Genomic DNA, 15,631 nt, shown 5'->3' with positions numbered 1-15,631 from the left:
AATTACAATAACGCTTAGATTTGAAAAACATGATTTTCTATTTTGTTGCGATCGACCCGGGTAATAAAAATACGGCGAATTTGAACTTTTGTTTGTTGTCGTTGTAAAATGTATTAAAAAATAATGTAGGCACCCCTGACAATTGAAAATCAAAATTATCCAGAAAAAGCGGCCAAGTGCGAGTCGGACTCGCCCATGAAGGGTTCCGTATTTAGGGGATTTATGACGTATTAAAAAAAAACTACTTACTAGATCTTGTTCAAACCAATTTTCGGTGGAAGTTTGCATGGCATTAATGTACATCATATATGTTTTTTTAGTTTCATCATTCTCTTATTTTAGAAGTTACAGGGGGGGGGGGGGGCACATTTTACCACTTTGGAAGTGTCTCTCGCGCAAACTATTCAGTTTAGAAAAAAATGATGTTAGAAACCTCAATATCATTTTTGAAGACCTATCCATAGATACCCCACACGTATGGGTTTGATGAAAAACATTTTTTTGAGTTTCAGTTCTAAGTATGGGGAACCCCCAAAAAAATTTTTTTTTTCTATTTTTGTGTGAAAATCTTAATGCGGTTCACAGAATACATCTACTTACCAAGTTTCAACAGTATAGTTCTTATAGTTTCGGAAAAAAGTGGCTGTGACATACGGACGGACAGACGGACAGACAGACAGACAGACATGACGAATCTATAAGGGTTCCGTTTTTTGCCATTTGGCTACGGAACCCTAAAAATGAGTGTTTCAAAAAGGCACCCTGTATTCATTACATATCTAAATAATCTCTTATTCAATAAAATATATAATTACTAAACACTGTGATTTATTTCAAATAAATGCAAATCGATCGGATAAAAGATATTAATACCTACCTATACAACAATGAATACGAGTACAGTCAGCTGCAATAATATGTTACACACCGAAGGCCGTTTTGCGGTAGATCATGTTAGATCTTATTTGTAGAGCCATAAGAGCGTGTCACATATTTTTGCGGCCGCCGAAGAGTAACATATTATTGCAGGTGACTGTACCTATGAAAAATTCGAGGGTTAAAAAGCATTTCAACCAAAGCATTTATAATAATAACGACTATGGACGCCTGCAACCCCAGGGGTATTGTAACCCCATAACAATAAGGTTGAAATTTGCATTTAGTGACCGCAAAGTCAGGTGAGCGTAATCAAGTAGGTAAATCTGTTTTCATCATATTTTATCAAAAATAATCTCTTTTCTGTTCTTGTGCTATTTTCTTATTATCAATACTCTTAACTTATATGCTATATACGCTGCTGCTTCTATGCTGTTAACATCTTCCAAAACAACAATAAATATTCAGGTTTATTAATTAATTATTTTATTGTTTGCTATTATGAACAAGTAACAACGCCATCTGTTTCAATTTTTTCCGAATTTAAGTTTCTGGCCGACCGCAGCGACCGCGTATAATGGTAGTTAACTTCTGTAACGTTAGATGGTGCTAAAAGGTCACACAAACTTCACGTGCGGCGCGAAGCGTTTCCATGTGTGCGTGTTAGCGGGGAGGGAAGAACTAGCGGGCGTGGTTTACGAAGCGCCAGACGCGGCTGCAGTAGGCCCTTAATAATAATAAATCAATGGTACCTATCAAAAATCATACCCAGATAAGTAATTAATGTAATAACATAAGTATAAAATAATAAATATTAGCTTTTAATCTTATGCCTTGAACATAAGTACCAAAATGCGTTATTTTAAATTATGTACCTACACATGTGCCTGCACTGCACCTCCTAGTTATAGTTTAGTTTTAAGAAACATTTGCTGTGCCCTAACAGGGTTCATGTGTGAACTTACCCTGATGTAATATCTGTCCTGTACTCGTACCACATGATTATTATGCAATAAATTATGAATTATGAATTATGAATTAACATTAAAATTAATAAGCGTATTTTTCATATATTATGGGATAAGATTATACTAGTTAAGCTACATATATTATAATAAGTACATATTTATTATATAGACATGATTTATGTCTTATACTCGTAATGCCGAACGATCTATTTTTTTACCTTCCGATGTCTTGTTATGTATACCTATAGTTCTACCTCTATGTCGCGTACTCATCTCTTTGCCTGTACATGCGACAATAAAATTTAATTAAAAAGGAATGAGTTGCTCCTTTACCAGCATTTTTTATACATATACATTAATTGCTAACTATTTTTTTATTTAATAAATTGTAATGTACTTAAATGGACAAATATTAAAAAAGTCTGTGTAAATGCAAAGAAAAAGAAACTAATCGAACTTGTTGGAATGTGAAGGTGTTTTATATCTATAGGAGACTGTTCGTTATTTGACTATATTCCGTAATACCCAATAAAACAAGGGTATTTTGTATTAAACCCCGGAAATCATTATCCTGCAACAAAATATGCTCGACTGTTATACATTTTTTTTTTCTGTGGTACGGCAGGTTCGCATATTATTCGCACGACACCTCTGGGCTATAACCGCGAAAATTGCGGGCATTTTCTCTGTCACTCTAAATTACGACTTCTTCGGAGTATACGAGAAAGATCCCCGCAATTTGCGAATTTCGGTTTTCGCGGTAGCCCCCCGTATTCGCAGCTTCGAGTCGCAGTTCGCGCATTGAGTGTGGAGCTGGCGTAATGATAAACTATTTAGGCGTTTCCTCTTCATTGTTTTGTTGGGTATCATCTCAGCACGATCGGTCTGTTAAACATTTAGATATGCCTACTGTACAATAATTATTCGTGAACGGAGAAATTATTCTATAATATTCGCGTACCGTTTGTTAAATTAAGGATTTAACGACATAACGTTATATTGTCAAGTTCTCATTGAAACCTAAGTTTATTCGAACTTACATAAAGGGTTAGTTACTGTAATATCTTTGGATTGTCATAATTCCTGATAGAATTGTTTTCGATCGATCCTATTGATAAATTTACGTAGAAAAAGATAAAACATATTATAATTATTAGAATGTTATAATCTGATTTTAGTCATCCTTTTCCTTTTTTTAGAGAAATTTTTTTCTGCTCTATACAGCACAAGCGAGCTTAGAAACCACGATTTATGAACACCACACAACACACATAATGAAAGGTAAACATGAATTCCATGTGGTGACTGGTAATAGATTACGAGACAAGAGCAGAGGGGCTACCGCGAAAACCGAAATCTTTCTCTTTTACTCAAATGAAGGCGTAATTAGAGTGAATGTGACAAATGCCCGCAATTTGCGAACTTGCATTTTCGCGGTTATAGCCCAGGTCTCACTGCCAACACAGGGCATTGTCGGAAGATCTGGTAATCTTATTCTCACCATTAGAAACACAACACTACATACTTAGAGTTGTGAAGTTGTGTTATTATAGCTACCCAAAGAAGAAGAATAACAACAATCCATTGCCTTCTAGTTTGTTTTATATTTGTACAGATTAATGTATTTAAAACCGTTACCGTAGAAGTGTTAGAAACACTACTAAGTCACAATGGGCACTTGACATTGGGAAACTGCGAAATCCATTCGTCAGGCTAAACCTAAAGAAAATCTTAACCGCGAATAATTAATAATGAATATATAAACTACTGGCTAGCGCCATTCGGCCCGCCGTATCGAATTTGGCTCACTATGGTGTCTTCCAAATTGAATGTACACTCAGGCTTTTCACATTGTGCTTTCAATTCAAAAAATTGTGCGTAACGAAACACGTTAACATATAGGATTCGAATCTTAAATAAATATCCGTTGCTGTTATATTGGCAACATTATTATATTTTCGAGCCAAAAATGGTGTAGTTTTTACAGTCTGGCCAGCAAACCGTACCACTAGAGAAGAGTTGAGATTATAATTTAGACGTGGTACGCTGATAACACGACTTTCAGTCCCTTCATAGAAAGAGATATATGTACGTTGATATGATTATAGGGCTCTGTTGCGGCCGCATACGAATACGAGTAAGTTGACCAGGCCGCGTAGCCAACATGCCAATCGCTAACGCTCCGTAGCGATCGAAACGCAACTGTCACTGTCGCACTAATATGGAACAGTGATAGAGAGACACAAAGCGTTTCGTTATCGAAGCGATTGCGATTGTCACCTTGGCTAGGCCGGCAGGCTTGGTTTTTTTGAACGCATGAAAACGTTGAACTTGAGAGAAGCGAAAATGTTGCCAGGATATTTATTTAAATTTCGAACGCAGCGACGTTTAATAACTGCAAGCATTTTTACACACAAACAACGGAAATTTAAGTTTTCTTCAAGAGCGAAGAGAACATGTTGTAACAGTTAGATTTAACGCTATTTACAAATGTGGCTAAATATTATTCTTCTGTAGGCGCAGGAGCTGGGGGGTTGTTGGCTTCCTCTTCGGCCTTGGCTCGGGCCTCTGCATCTGGAAATATTTTCAACGCCATTAATTTTTTCGACCTAACTCTCTATGCTCATGGATAGCCTGGGTAAATTAATTCCCACTGGAATTGTGTAATATTAGTTTGCCATCCAGCTAAAATTTTAGAGGGGAACCTAGTTTAGCAATTGATATCAATTTGTTAGTAATGTTATTGATGCCTTTCAATATTTATTTTAGAAATTTTCAACCTTTAGCAGCTTGCTCCTTCCAGATTTTCTTGTTGTCACTGAGACAGGCGACCCACGGCTTTCGGATCTTGAACTTTGTGCTGGTCTCGTTAACTGAAACGATTAACAATATAAATACAGCAAAACAGCCAATGTTATCAATGTCATATTTGCGTCTCTTTTATTAATAATGTCAAGAGATTGTCTCTTTTATGAGGAATAACTTTAACATTAATCGTTCTTGACTAGCTGACTATCTTGCTGTTAGAGTGCAAAGGCCCAAGGATGCATTTCAACATATAGCACACACTCCATGCTTGGCTCAACAATAAACTTTATGACGTTGATCTGAGATTCTGCCACTTATGTGTTGTCCTGTTTACAAAATCCCTAGGCGTAGGATCCAGCCTACGTTGTTATATTGGTTAGTATTTTCGACTTACCAATTTTCCCCGGAGCGTCCTCACTAATCGGTTCTTGACTAGCGCCAGTCTTGCTGCTAGAGTGCAGAGGCCCAAGGATGCATTCCAACATATCAGCACAAACCCCCATGCTTGGCTCTACAATAAACTCTATGAACCCGATCTGGGATTCCGCGACCAATGTGTTGTTCCGGTCACAAAGGGGGCTGAAGGGCAGCCCTAGCTCGCGTTCCTTGTCGCCTTGGAGGAAGAACTCGTCGAGGAGGCTCATCGTCCATCGGTGGTGGAGGTCCCATCTCTGGAAATTATTGTTGATTATGATTAGTTCTGTAAGTTTCAACACAACACATCTTGGTTGCAGTCTTTGTTGTAGTTTTGGGATCCTGTAGAGACTAATCGCATCATTTAAAAACGCTTCTCAAGTCTAACAAGCCCTTGATAATCGTTTGTGCTTATCTGTAACTTACTTTTATATGTTTATTAGAAAGCGACCAAATTTAACAAAGGTTTGCTAAGTTTTACGAATCCCGGGGTAACTTCGTAAAGGCAAGTTTGGCTAGGTTAGGTTAGGTTAATTCCGGACATAATAGATAGCTGTTGACACTGAGGGCACGTCCCTCAACTGCCGGAAATAGAAGTGTATATAATATAGGTATAGTAATGCAAACATCAACAAGGCCAGCCCGCGTGAATAGGGAGCGCTTATATTTTTTTGCTTATGGTTATGAATACTTAATACTCATATCTAAAAAGGTGCAAATACCTTGGCAGGATGCGAAATATCACAGCAATGCAACACCAGCGACGCCGCCTTGGACTTGTCCACCGTAGGCTCAGCCAGCGTCAGTAATGAGCGCATGTTCTTCAGCTGCTGGAAGTGGAAGCTCATGTCGGTTGCCAGCACCATGTCGATGACGAGGGTGCGGAACTCGCGGAACTCGTCGCGGGACAGGTTCTGCAGAATGTTGCATTCCTCGTCTTTTATTAGCCTGGAAGGAGAAATGGATATTGCCCATTAAACTACCTACATCTGCAATTCTAAAATCTGCAAATTTAAAATTACAAGAGTTGATCTAATCTAACTTTAAAAACCAACTTTACTGTGGCGTGACCACAGAACAAGTTAGAATGGCGATGCGAGCAGGGTACGTGGCGTCGCCGGTTTTGAGCAAACGCTCGCATGCTACTCGCCCGCGCTGACCGAAAAACGAAGTAAACATGCCTTTTGCGCCACAATAACCTTCAGATTAAGAAGCCAGACATCAAATCTGTCTAAAGGAGGCGTATCCATTCACCACGCACACAAGTTTATACTACCGTTGCGCGAGTGTTAGTAAATGTGGAGAGGAACGAGCGGCGACACCGGTTCCGATACTACCTGCGCGCGATAGCCATTCTAACCTCTTTAATATGTTCTGTGGTGACAATGTGTCTAAAAACCATAATCACACTTTCATAGAAATTTGACACATCCACACTTAATCCATGCCAAGTATGTGCAGTCAGCTTGGTCCGACCCTCAGTAGGTTGACTTCAAATTAAAACTTTGTATCTCGGTTACAGTACAGAGGCACTAGATTTCGAAGGCTTTAAGAGCTTTGTTTGCCAATGTATGTATTAGGTACCAGTAAATATATTCTAAAGTATCAATAACGAATAGTGTGCCAACTGAATACACCACAGCAACTAAGTAGGTCGCCGTAACCCGTCGAGAGCAACTTGCCACTTAGAAACAGCTGAGATTGTTTACATAAATGATCAGCTAATAGTTTCCAGCCGGCGAGTCTGATTTCCGTGCCTTTTTCCGGGACAGTAAGTTTATTTCGAAATCTGTCTGATGCAGGCTAATAAGGATAAACAATGGAGTTGGTTTTTATCGTAAAAGGGTGTAAGTACTACTATTAACAAATAGACATCATTTTAGGGGGCCCGAATAATTAAACAAAGTTCGAGAGATGGATAAAGCATGTATTTACACATTTTAAGGGGCCCGATTACTTCAACAAAGTTCGAGGTATGGATAAAATATGTATCAATATAGAAGCTAAGTCATCAGCATCCACAGTAAAGAATAGTTGTCATACCTATCCAAAAACGTTGTCATCAATTTAAATTTCATCAATAAAACCAGGATTTTCCACGTATAGACAATCGTGATTGATCGTCTTGGGGTCGACGTCTAAACATTATTGGCATCCATTGCCAGTGAGCCGTTGGCGTTAAAGTTCTGACAATAGTTATATTAGGTGATTATTGCCAATTATTAATAAAAAATGTGCATTGAGAAATAAAATTATTGTAACTACTTAGGTATCGAAATGTCAAAAGAAAATATCAAAGTACAAAGTCAAATTCATAAGAGATATCCCAAAAATACCTATCATTCATAAAACCCAAGGTAAACAACAAAATCTTTGCCAAAAATCTAAATTATATGCAAAATAATCCTCAACTACATTTCCTTGCCAGATCTTACAAACTTTGTGTTAGCATTTCAAATAACACTGTAATCTCCATAATTCCTGTGAGAATATCTTTGACTCATTTCAACCCAAAACTTTGGATTTTACTGTACATAGAATAATATCTCGGGATTAAAGCTCATATTTGGGGATACAGTTGTAAGTACCCTCCTGAGACCCAGAAACACTTGTTTTGTTTTTGAATTTGGAACCCACAGTTATTCAATAAAAGTTCTAAATAGATCGCGGAATATGGACAAAAAATAGTACGCGTCTCAGGAGGAAACCTATATAGGTAAGAATATTGTACTTTAAGGTTAAAATGCAGTAAGTACTAAAAAGGAACTAATATTTATTCATTACAGTTATATATATATATAGACTTTTTAGAGAGTTAAAACCTCTACAAATGAGAACGCCTCAAATTCGATGAGATGGGGACAACTCTTTATAAATCAATATAAGAAAAGGTAGTATCAACGTTGAACTATTGAAAGCGTTATTTTTACAAGGTTTGTAACTTCTAATCACTATTTACCTCTTTATCTGACAGAAAGAGACGCAGCAAACAAGCAGCTAATGGATACAAGTAGGGGAAACTGTTGTACTTTGGACATGGTTTTACCTCGGACAGATGGCAATATTTCCACATTGCCACGGTTATTGAAATATTTCATTTATATTATTTGGAACGTTATTATTAAGTATAAAAAACAAGCTATCAACGAAACTTGAGAGCGGCTGGTAACTCAAGAAAAAAATTAAAATATAAATTGTGTTATGAAAAGTCAGTATTTCGAACTCAAGGATGATTATTTCATGTTTTGCTAATAGATAGTAAAACTTAATATAATAAGTTAAACTTAAGTTAATTAGGTACTCGATGGTAGGATCATTTCAGCCTAATCTCAATTGGAAGTGTTAATTACCAAGCTTACTTGTCCAAAAATTTGCTTTGTTGTACCTCGGACAACGAAAATAGGTTGTACCTTGGCCCGTACTTGATACTTACTGAAAATATTTTTTTTTTACTTAAGGTTTCATATTTGCCGTATTTATAAGTATTAGTTATATGCGTTATAAGTTACCAAGTAATCAATTTTAGAAACAATGCATAAAATGTTTTAGGCAAAAATAAAAATTTACCATTGCTAAGTATATTTTTCGAAAGTAATTGTACTAGAAAAATCTATTCAATGGCGTAAATATGCTAAAAATATCTGTGATTTCATATATAAATATTTTTTCTATGATTAAATTATAAATTAATTAATTAAAATTATCATGTCCGAGGTACAACGGGAAATGACCAAGGTACATCAGGGGTGTTGTTCCTTGGACACTTTTCCCTTTTTTTTTCGTCAACGTATCCCATCAAAATAAATAAACTGATCTTTAAATTTTATATCGTAATAGATAGTTTATTAATGTATCGTATAAGATTCGGATAAACAATAATTCTATAGCCATTAGTTTTTTTTCTAAAATTCATAAAAGAAAAAACTGTCCGAGGTAAAACAGCTTCCCCTACTTTATGTATAAGATGCAACCCTATCAGAAAATTGCCTAATCAGCGGTTACAAACGTCTATTATTACAGTCATATATTGAACTTCAGACACACAAGACACATTGATAGCCAATTTCTCTTTTTTCATACGAAAAACAGCAACTTTAAAGTATTAGGTAGGTACTTTACTTCAAATTCTATAAAGATCTTAAATTCAAACAGCCCATTTTATGGCAACTTAGGACCCTTCACTGTGACGATAACTATTAGCAGTCTTCGTCGACTCTTTAACGTTGTAATATTACCTAATGGAACCAGACAGTTTATTACCTTTTTCCCTGAAAAAGCTTTTTGCAAAGAAATAAAGTGTGCTAAGCATTTGTACGAAAGCAAACGTGTTTCAGAGGCTATTTTAATTGATGTTTTTCGATCTTTTAGGGGAGAGTGCAGTGTTTCTAAGACAATTAACTGATGTGGATAAGTGATGCTTAACAACCAGATCTCAACAAAAACGTGTAATATTTTAATATGGTTCCCATTTCCGTCAATAAAAAGGATATGGAAATTATGGAAGCCAATCTGCTCCAGTTTTTCCAGCCCTAGTCTCAAAATCCCAATTTTTGATAATACGATTTTTTATGAATAACTTGTTTCTTAAACAATGCATGGCCAACTTTTCACATATATATGTGTAACATTAGTTGGAGACATGTTAGGAGCACTTAAAGTTTCGAGCTCGTGTCTTATTGCGTGATAAATAGGACATTATTCACAGAATAGTGCGATGACGGTCTCCTACTTATTACGTGCTAATATGACTCGAACGCCCCAGTGCCCTATTATCGTCAGTTTACCCCGCTGTCGCCATCCATCAATCCTTCGGGGGAATTAGGGTCTCCTCGCACTGGCCCGTTCGCCGATGGCGGTTACATAGAAAATTGGCTATCGCAAAGCGGCGGGCTTAGAGAGAGATACAGTAGATGATTAGTGAGAAGCAACTAAAGCGAAAGCTGTTCTGAACCCGATCTGTACCGAGCAAAATGGCGTGCTCTTGTGTTGGAGGCCAAGACTCATTTTGGGTCATCTCGCTGGCCAAGTAAGTGATTAAAATTGAGTAGGTACCTTTATTTCCTTTGACAACTCAAAGAGATAGTTCTAGCTCCATTCCTATCAGTCAACATTCAAAGACTAAATATTTACCGCTTCTTGTGGGTGAATACTCGGAATCTACATCTATTGAGCAAGAAAACGGTCAACGAGCAGCTAGATAATTCATATAATTTGCATGCCTAGATGATTGGCGAAATGTGCTGAACTCGCAAAATTGCACGTTAGCACTTTATTTCTGTACCTACCACATTTTTAGCAAATACATTTCTATTTCTGTTTAGCTCGTTGGCAAAGGATTTACTCTTCTGTTGAAGTGACGTCAGAGCGTCCGATAGAAACGTCAGCGTGCACTGGCCCTATCTTTTACTACGAATCTCGAATTATAATATAAATTGCCTGCGTCTCCCTTGGAGGATATAATCAAACGGAGACGCCATGTCTGTAATTTTCTGTACAAAACAGTCTGCCGATTTTTGCGGGGGAGGGGAACGTCAAATGTATGCGTAACGTAAAAATAGCCATGTCAGATAAACGTCAGTCCATACATTGTGTATGACCGTTGGCCGCCTATTTTCGACAGAGGGGAAAGCCTGTTAATGGCTACTCCGTTTAGTTGTATCCTCCAAGGCGTCTCCACTCAAATGAAGTGTCAAGGCAGCGTTATTTACGCGCGCTACAGTCGTCAGAATTTTGTGCTGATCAAATCAGAAAGTTATTAAAGAGGCATTAAATTTACATTGTATAGAAAATGGCGTAAAAATGAAGGCACACTCTTCAGGTTTTCAGGTAAGAGTTATTCGACTTGAAAAGGAATAATATATTAGAGTAGACGTTCTTATCGTTCCATTGAACTTTAGTAAAATAAAATGAAATCAAATATGAATACTTTGCGGCTAGGCACACACGTTAAGTTCAATCTACCAATGATTTGGTAAGTTGGACCACTGATGAATAAAGATTCTTTTCAGGCGTACGATCATATATTCATTTACAGTGCAATCACTAATCACAAGGGTTTGTTAGTCATGCTCCTCGATAAAATAGACCATCGATATTAAATATACACCAAAATACGCTGTCGCGGCAAAACGCGAATAGGTGAATCTGACTTCGAGTTACATGACTAACAAACCTTCACAAATCGTTAAGCTGCGATGATTCAAAGGCATCTACAGAAAAAATCGCATTTATAAACTTATTGTGGAGAGCATCAAACGATTAGGATGCTATTCGGGCTAATGCATGCTCTTTAAAGACGCCTACGATGGTACTTGGGTTATTCATAATCAATAATCGTTTATCCCTATATTATGGCCTGTCATTGTGACGTCTGCGTTTGTTAAAAAGAGACAAAGTTTAACAGAGATTTGATAAGTTTCAGAATAGGGGCAAGTTTGTAGAGCTGTAGAAATATACTGGACTTTACCCGCATACATCCATCATTGTTTAAGTTTGTTTCTTCAAATATTCATAGTTATTAAGTAGGTAATAGTAAAGGTTCACCCTCTAGACTTATTATAATTATGTAGATCTAACGTACCGACCTTTGAGGTGACATGTAACCGCTTAACTAAAAGGTCATCTGTGATACAACGAGTTACATAAGCGAGCCTAACATTTACTCTGATAGATCGAACTGTCAGACTCGTGATAATGTACTGAACGAATGTAATTTGTAGATACACAACAAGAATGATCGTTTCGGGTCGTTGCTGCAAAATGTTATTGAAGACTGACCTTAGAATGGTTACAGAAGTTTGATATGAGAAGTTTTAAATATGACAAGAAACAAGAGTACCTTCAACTTACAATGTTATTGTCACCGTGGAGAAACAGGGGCCTGATACTACCCCCAACTTGGGACTATTCCCAATGCTGTTAGCGATAGATATACACAATATGTAGAGATACGTGTACACAGACACACCTATTTTCAAATAGGAGCACGCTAAGACTGTACATTCGCCACTTAATACTGCAGGCAGGTAAGTGATTAGTTTCGACCGCTCTCCGGGGCACGTTAGCTAATTACAAACACTCCTAGTACCTATAAGTTTGCATATACGTTCGTATCCTGTTCAATGAATATTATGACGTGAACGTGACTAAAACTCGTGGTAAGCTGGGGACTTTCGTAATCTCTATCGTACTATAGTTTTCAGTAGCAGTGGAAATCCCTGTCGACGGGTAAGTATATCTACTTACATATAGCTCAATCAATACTTACACCAAACCTTTTTATTTGGCACCCAGCATACGTTACCACAAAATTAATTAGAGCCCTCACGGAAATTCAATTAAGAAATGCATTCTGCACCCGTTCCTACAAGCGGGGTTTGATTAAAATGTTGTTTGGGAGGTTAGCGATTTTAGGTAGTCTCAGGAGCAGCAGACGGGGCTCTTCAATGACTTCTTCTTATTTTGATTTTAAGAATTGTTTTATTTTTAAATTAAATTAAATGAAACATTACAAATAGAATGTATGGCGACTTATATAAAAAATTGGCAAAAATCGCGAGAGCGGCTTGTGTGCCTTGCCGTGTAAGATGGTAAAGTGTTAGAGGCTGTCGCCGCGCCCCCGCGCGGCCGTGCTTGGAACTCCGCCTCTTCTTGGGATGCCCGCTAGATGGCGTCATGCTCGCGAACATGCCCCCGGCCTTGAAAGCACCCGCTTTCAATGTGGTTGTGGTGATGTGGATGGGGCTGGCGCAGCTTCACTCTCTGCCGGCATCAAGAGAGGGCAAAGCTTGGTGAAAGCCCTGCGTATGACCCCGCTCGCTGTTTTTACGTCAGCGACGCGGGAAACTCCGTCGTGGCCTGTGAACAGAGTTACCACCCGTCCCAAACGCCATCTGAGGGGTGGTAGATTATCTTCTTTGACCAGAACTAAGGAGTTGTGAACGATATCCTGGCCGTGCGTCTGCCACTTCGTTCTGGTCTGCAGCTCAGAAATATATTGTTTCGACCACCGCTGCCAAAAGTGTTGTCGCATTTTCTCCAGCATCTCGTAGCGTGGGAGCCGGCCCGTCTCTGCCGTCAAGTCCTTGCAGGGCGGCGCTGTCAGCGGTCGGCCAATAAGGAAATGAGCTGGAGTTAATGCGGAAAGGTCGTTTGGGTCTGTGGAAAGAGGATGCATGGGTCTGGAATTTAGGAGGGCTTCGGACTGTGCCAAAACCGTGCTAAATTCCTCAAAAGTTAAATTCGCGTTGCCAACAACGCGCTTCAAGTGATATTTGCAAGACTGTACAGCTCTCTCACACAAACCTGACATATGTGGAGCGTAAGGGGGGTTAAAATGCAAATTAATGTTATCATTAGCGGCACACTCAATGATATTACTCGCGTTATCTTGTAGGAACGACGAAAGTTCTTTCATCGCCCCTACAAAGCAACGGCCGTTGTCGGAATATATCACGTTAGGCTTACCACGGCGCGAAATAAAGCGTTTAAGTGCGAGTAGGTATCCTTCGGTACTAAGACTTGTGACCAAATCAAGATAAACTGCGCGCGTCGTGAAGCAAACTATCAGACAGATGTATGCCTTTTGAGGCTTAGCTCCCCTACCCCTACGGTTAAGTACATATACTGGCCCCGCGTAGTCTACCCCGCAGCTCATAAAGGCGAACCCGGGTTCCAAACGTAGTGAAGGTAAGTTACCCATAATAGGTGCAAAGGTTTTCGCCTTCATGCGGATGCAGGTTACACAGGTGCGTACCACTCGCTTGGCTAAATTAGTGCCTCCGAGAGGCCACCAGCAGTCTTTGATAGTAGCAAGCAGGAGACTAGGAGGCGCATGCAGTAATCGTATGTGTTCACTCTGAAACAAAAGCTGTGTGAAACGATGTTTCGAACAAAGCAAAATCGGATGTTTTTTGTCGTATGAAAAACTAGTCGCATTACTAATACGACCACCGACCCTTATCATTTTATCTGTGTCTAGGAAGACATTTAATTTATTAATCCCGCGCGTGTGTTTAACAGGTAAGTTATTTATCATCTTGTCATACTCAACAGGAAAAGATTTCATTTGCGAAAGACGCGCCAGATGTTGCATCGATGCATTCAATTCGTCAACAGTCAGCGGGCCAGTTTTACGATTTGTCTTGTTTTTAATGCGTGTGTTGTTTATGAATCGTAAAACATAAGCACCCGCGCGCCGTAAGCGGTTAAAAGACGAAAACCTGTCGAATTCGAATACATCGGTGTTAATTTGGCTTGTCATACTAATTGTGTTTGTTTTTATTTCAGGTAAATCGGCCGGTATTATTTCGGAAGTGCGCGATAAAGTACTAGGTAACCAGTCAGATTCTGGTTCATGCAAGAAGGGCGGTCCATTGAACCAGAACGAATTATTGATAAGCGCGTCAAGTTCAAGGCCGCGGCTAACTAAATCAGCTGCGTTATTCTTGCTACTTACATGCTACCACTGCGCGCTCCCGGTTAACTCGTTTATCTCCGACACTCTGTTTTGAACAAAGGTTTTAAGGGTGTGGGGTGACATTCGGACCCACCCAAGAACTATTGTGCTATCACACCAAAAATACACAGAATCGAACTTCACTTTAAGCGATTTGATTACTTTTGAGTACAACCTAGCAGCTAACAGCGCGCCTAGCAACTCAAGTTTCGCGATACTGACGGATTTCAAAGGAGCGACCTTACTCTTCGAACACAACAGATGCACTGTAATGACCTCGTTATTATCTCCCGAAAGCGTACGCACATATGCACAGGCCCCATAGGCCGCTTGACTAGCATCACAAAAAAAGTGCAACTGTGTGCAATGCGCAGACGCATTCATTACATAACGAGGAATGCGGAGGCTATGTATGTGTTGTGTATGTGTGAGTAAGTATCTACGCCAGGCAGATGCGACATCCTCAGGTACTTCCGAGTCCCAATCTAAGCGGCAAAGCCATAGTTTTTGCAGTAATATTTTGGCAATAATTATGGCCGGCGAAAGTAGCCCGAGAGGGTCATACATTTGTGAAATTACGGATAATATTTTGCGCTTTGTTATCGGTTCGTTATTATCCTGTTGTATTTTTGCCGTGTAATGAAATTCGTCAGTGTTGTTAGTCCATCCTAAGCCGAGTGTTTTACTTTGACAGTTATCGCCTAAACACAATTCGCGTGATGTGATTTTTGACGAGGAAAATTGCGAAACGTCAAAGTTAAATACCCATTTTCGGAGTGGGAAACAACCTGACTGCAGTACGTCGGTGACCTTTTCACAGATGTCAATTAAAGCGTGTTTATCATTATTTCCTGTAATTAGGTCATCCACGTAACAGTCTTCTAATATGGTGCGAGAGACCTCTTCGTCAGCACATTCCTTTGCCAGCTGATTGAGACAGCGGATGGCCAAAAAGGCCCCAGAAGAGGTACCGAAAGTTACCGTATTAAGTTGGTAAACATTTAGCGGCTGCGAAGGGTTCTCTCGCCACAAAATTAGTTGAAGGTTCCGTTGGTCGGATTGAATAAGGACTTGCCTGTACATTTTGCCACGTCTGCGCAGGCGACGT

The 15,631-nt window shown here is 39.0% G+C and overlaps 2 protein-coding genes across 2 annotated transcripts in view; both read right to left on the bottom strand.

Annotated features, from left to right (window-relative positions):
• Positions 1-4,188: 4,188 nt before the first annotated feature.
• The window catches only part of LOC134647819 (dual specificity calcium/calmodulin-dependent 3',5'-cyclic nucleotide phosphodiesterase 1), a 253,094-nt gene continuing 241,651 nt past the window's right edge, over positions 4,189-15,631 (bottom strand). Inside the window, exons 10-13 of the mRNA XM_063502145.1 lie at positions 5,789-6,014; positions 5,047-5,323; positions 4,625-4,717; positions 4,189-4,418 (exon numbers count right to left, since the gene is read on the bottom strand). Coding sequence (XP_063358215.1) covers positions 4,348-4,418; positions 4,625-4,717; positions 5,047-5,323; positions 5,789-6,014 — 667 coding nt within the window. The 3' untranslated portion in view covers positions 4,189-4,347. The remainder of the gene's footprint in view (positions 4,419-4,624; positions 4,718-5,046; positions 5,324-5,788; positions 6,015-15,631) is intronic.
• LOC134647792 (uncharacterized) lies at positions 12,624-14,542 on the bottom strand. The gene is made up of 2 exons (XM_063502114.1): positions 13,764-14,542; positions 12,624-13,223 (listed from the first exon to the last, which is right to left on the bottom strand). Exons 1-2 carry the CDS (start codon positions 14,326-14,328, stop codon positions 12,781-12,783), a joined length of 1,008 nt encoding a protein of 335 aa, XP_063358184.1. The 5' UTR covers positions 14,329-14,542; the 3' UTR covers positions 12,624-12,780.

Source organism: Cydia amplana, chromosome 5 (assembly GCF_948474715.1).
Source record: "Cydia amplana chromosome 5, ilCydAmpl1.1, whole genome shotgun sequence".
NCBI lineage: Eukaryota > Metazoa > Arthropoda > Insecta > Lepidoptera > Tortricidae > Cydia > Cydia amplana.
The sequence above is the reverse complement of the archived record's forward strand: the minus strand, read 5'-3'. Positions and strand labels throughout refer to the sequence as shown.

Excerpts from the sequence above, each read along its gene's own strand:
- LOC134647792 (XM_063502114.1), bottom strand. The coding sequence starts at position 14,328 with ATGACAAGCCAAATTAACACCGATGTATTCGAATTCGACAGGTTTTCG. Across the intron at positions 13,224-13,763 it reads AACCTTTGCACCTATTATGG|ACCCAAACGACCTTTCCGCA; the intron begins GTAACTTACCTT and ends CTCTTTCCACAG.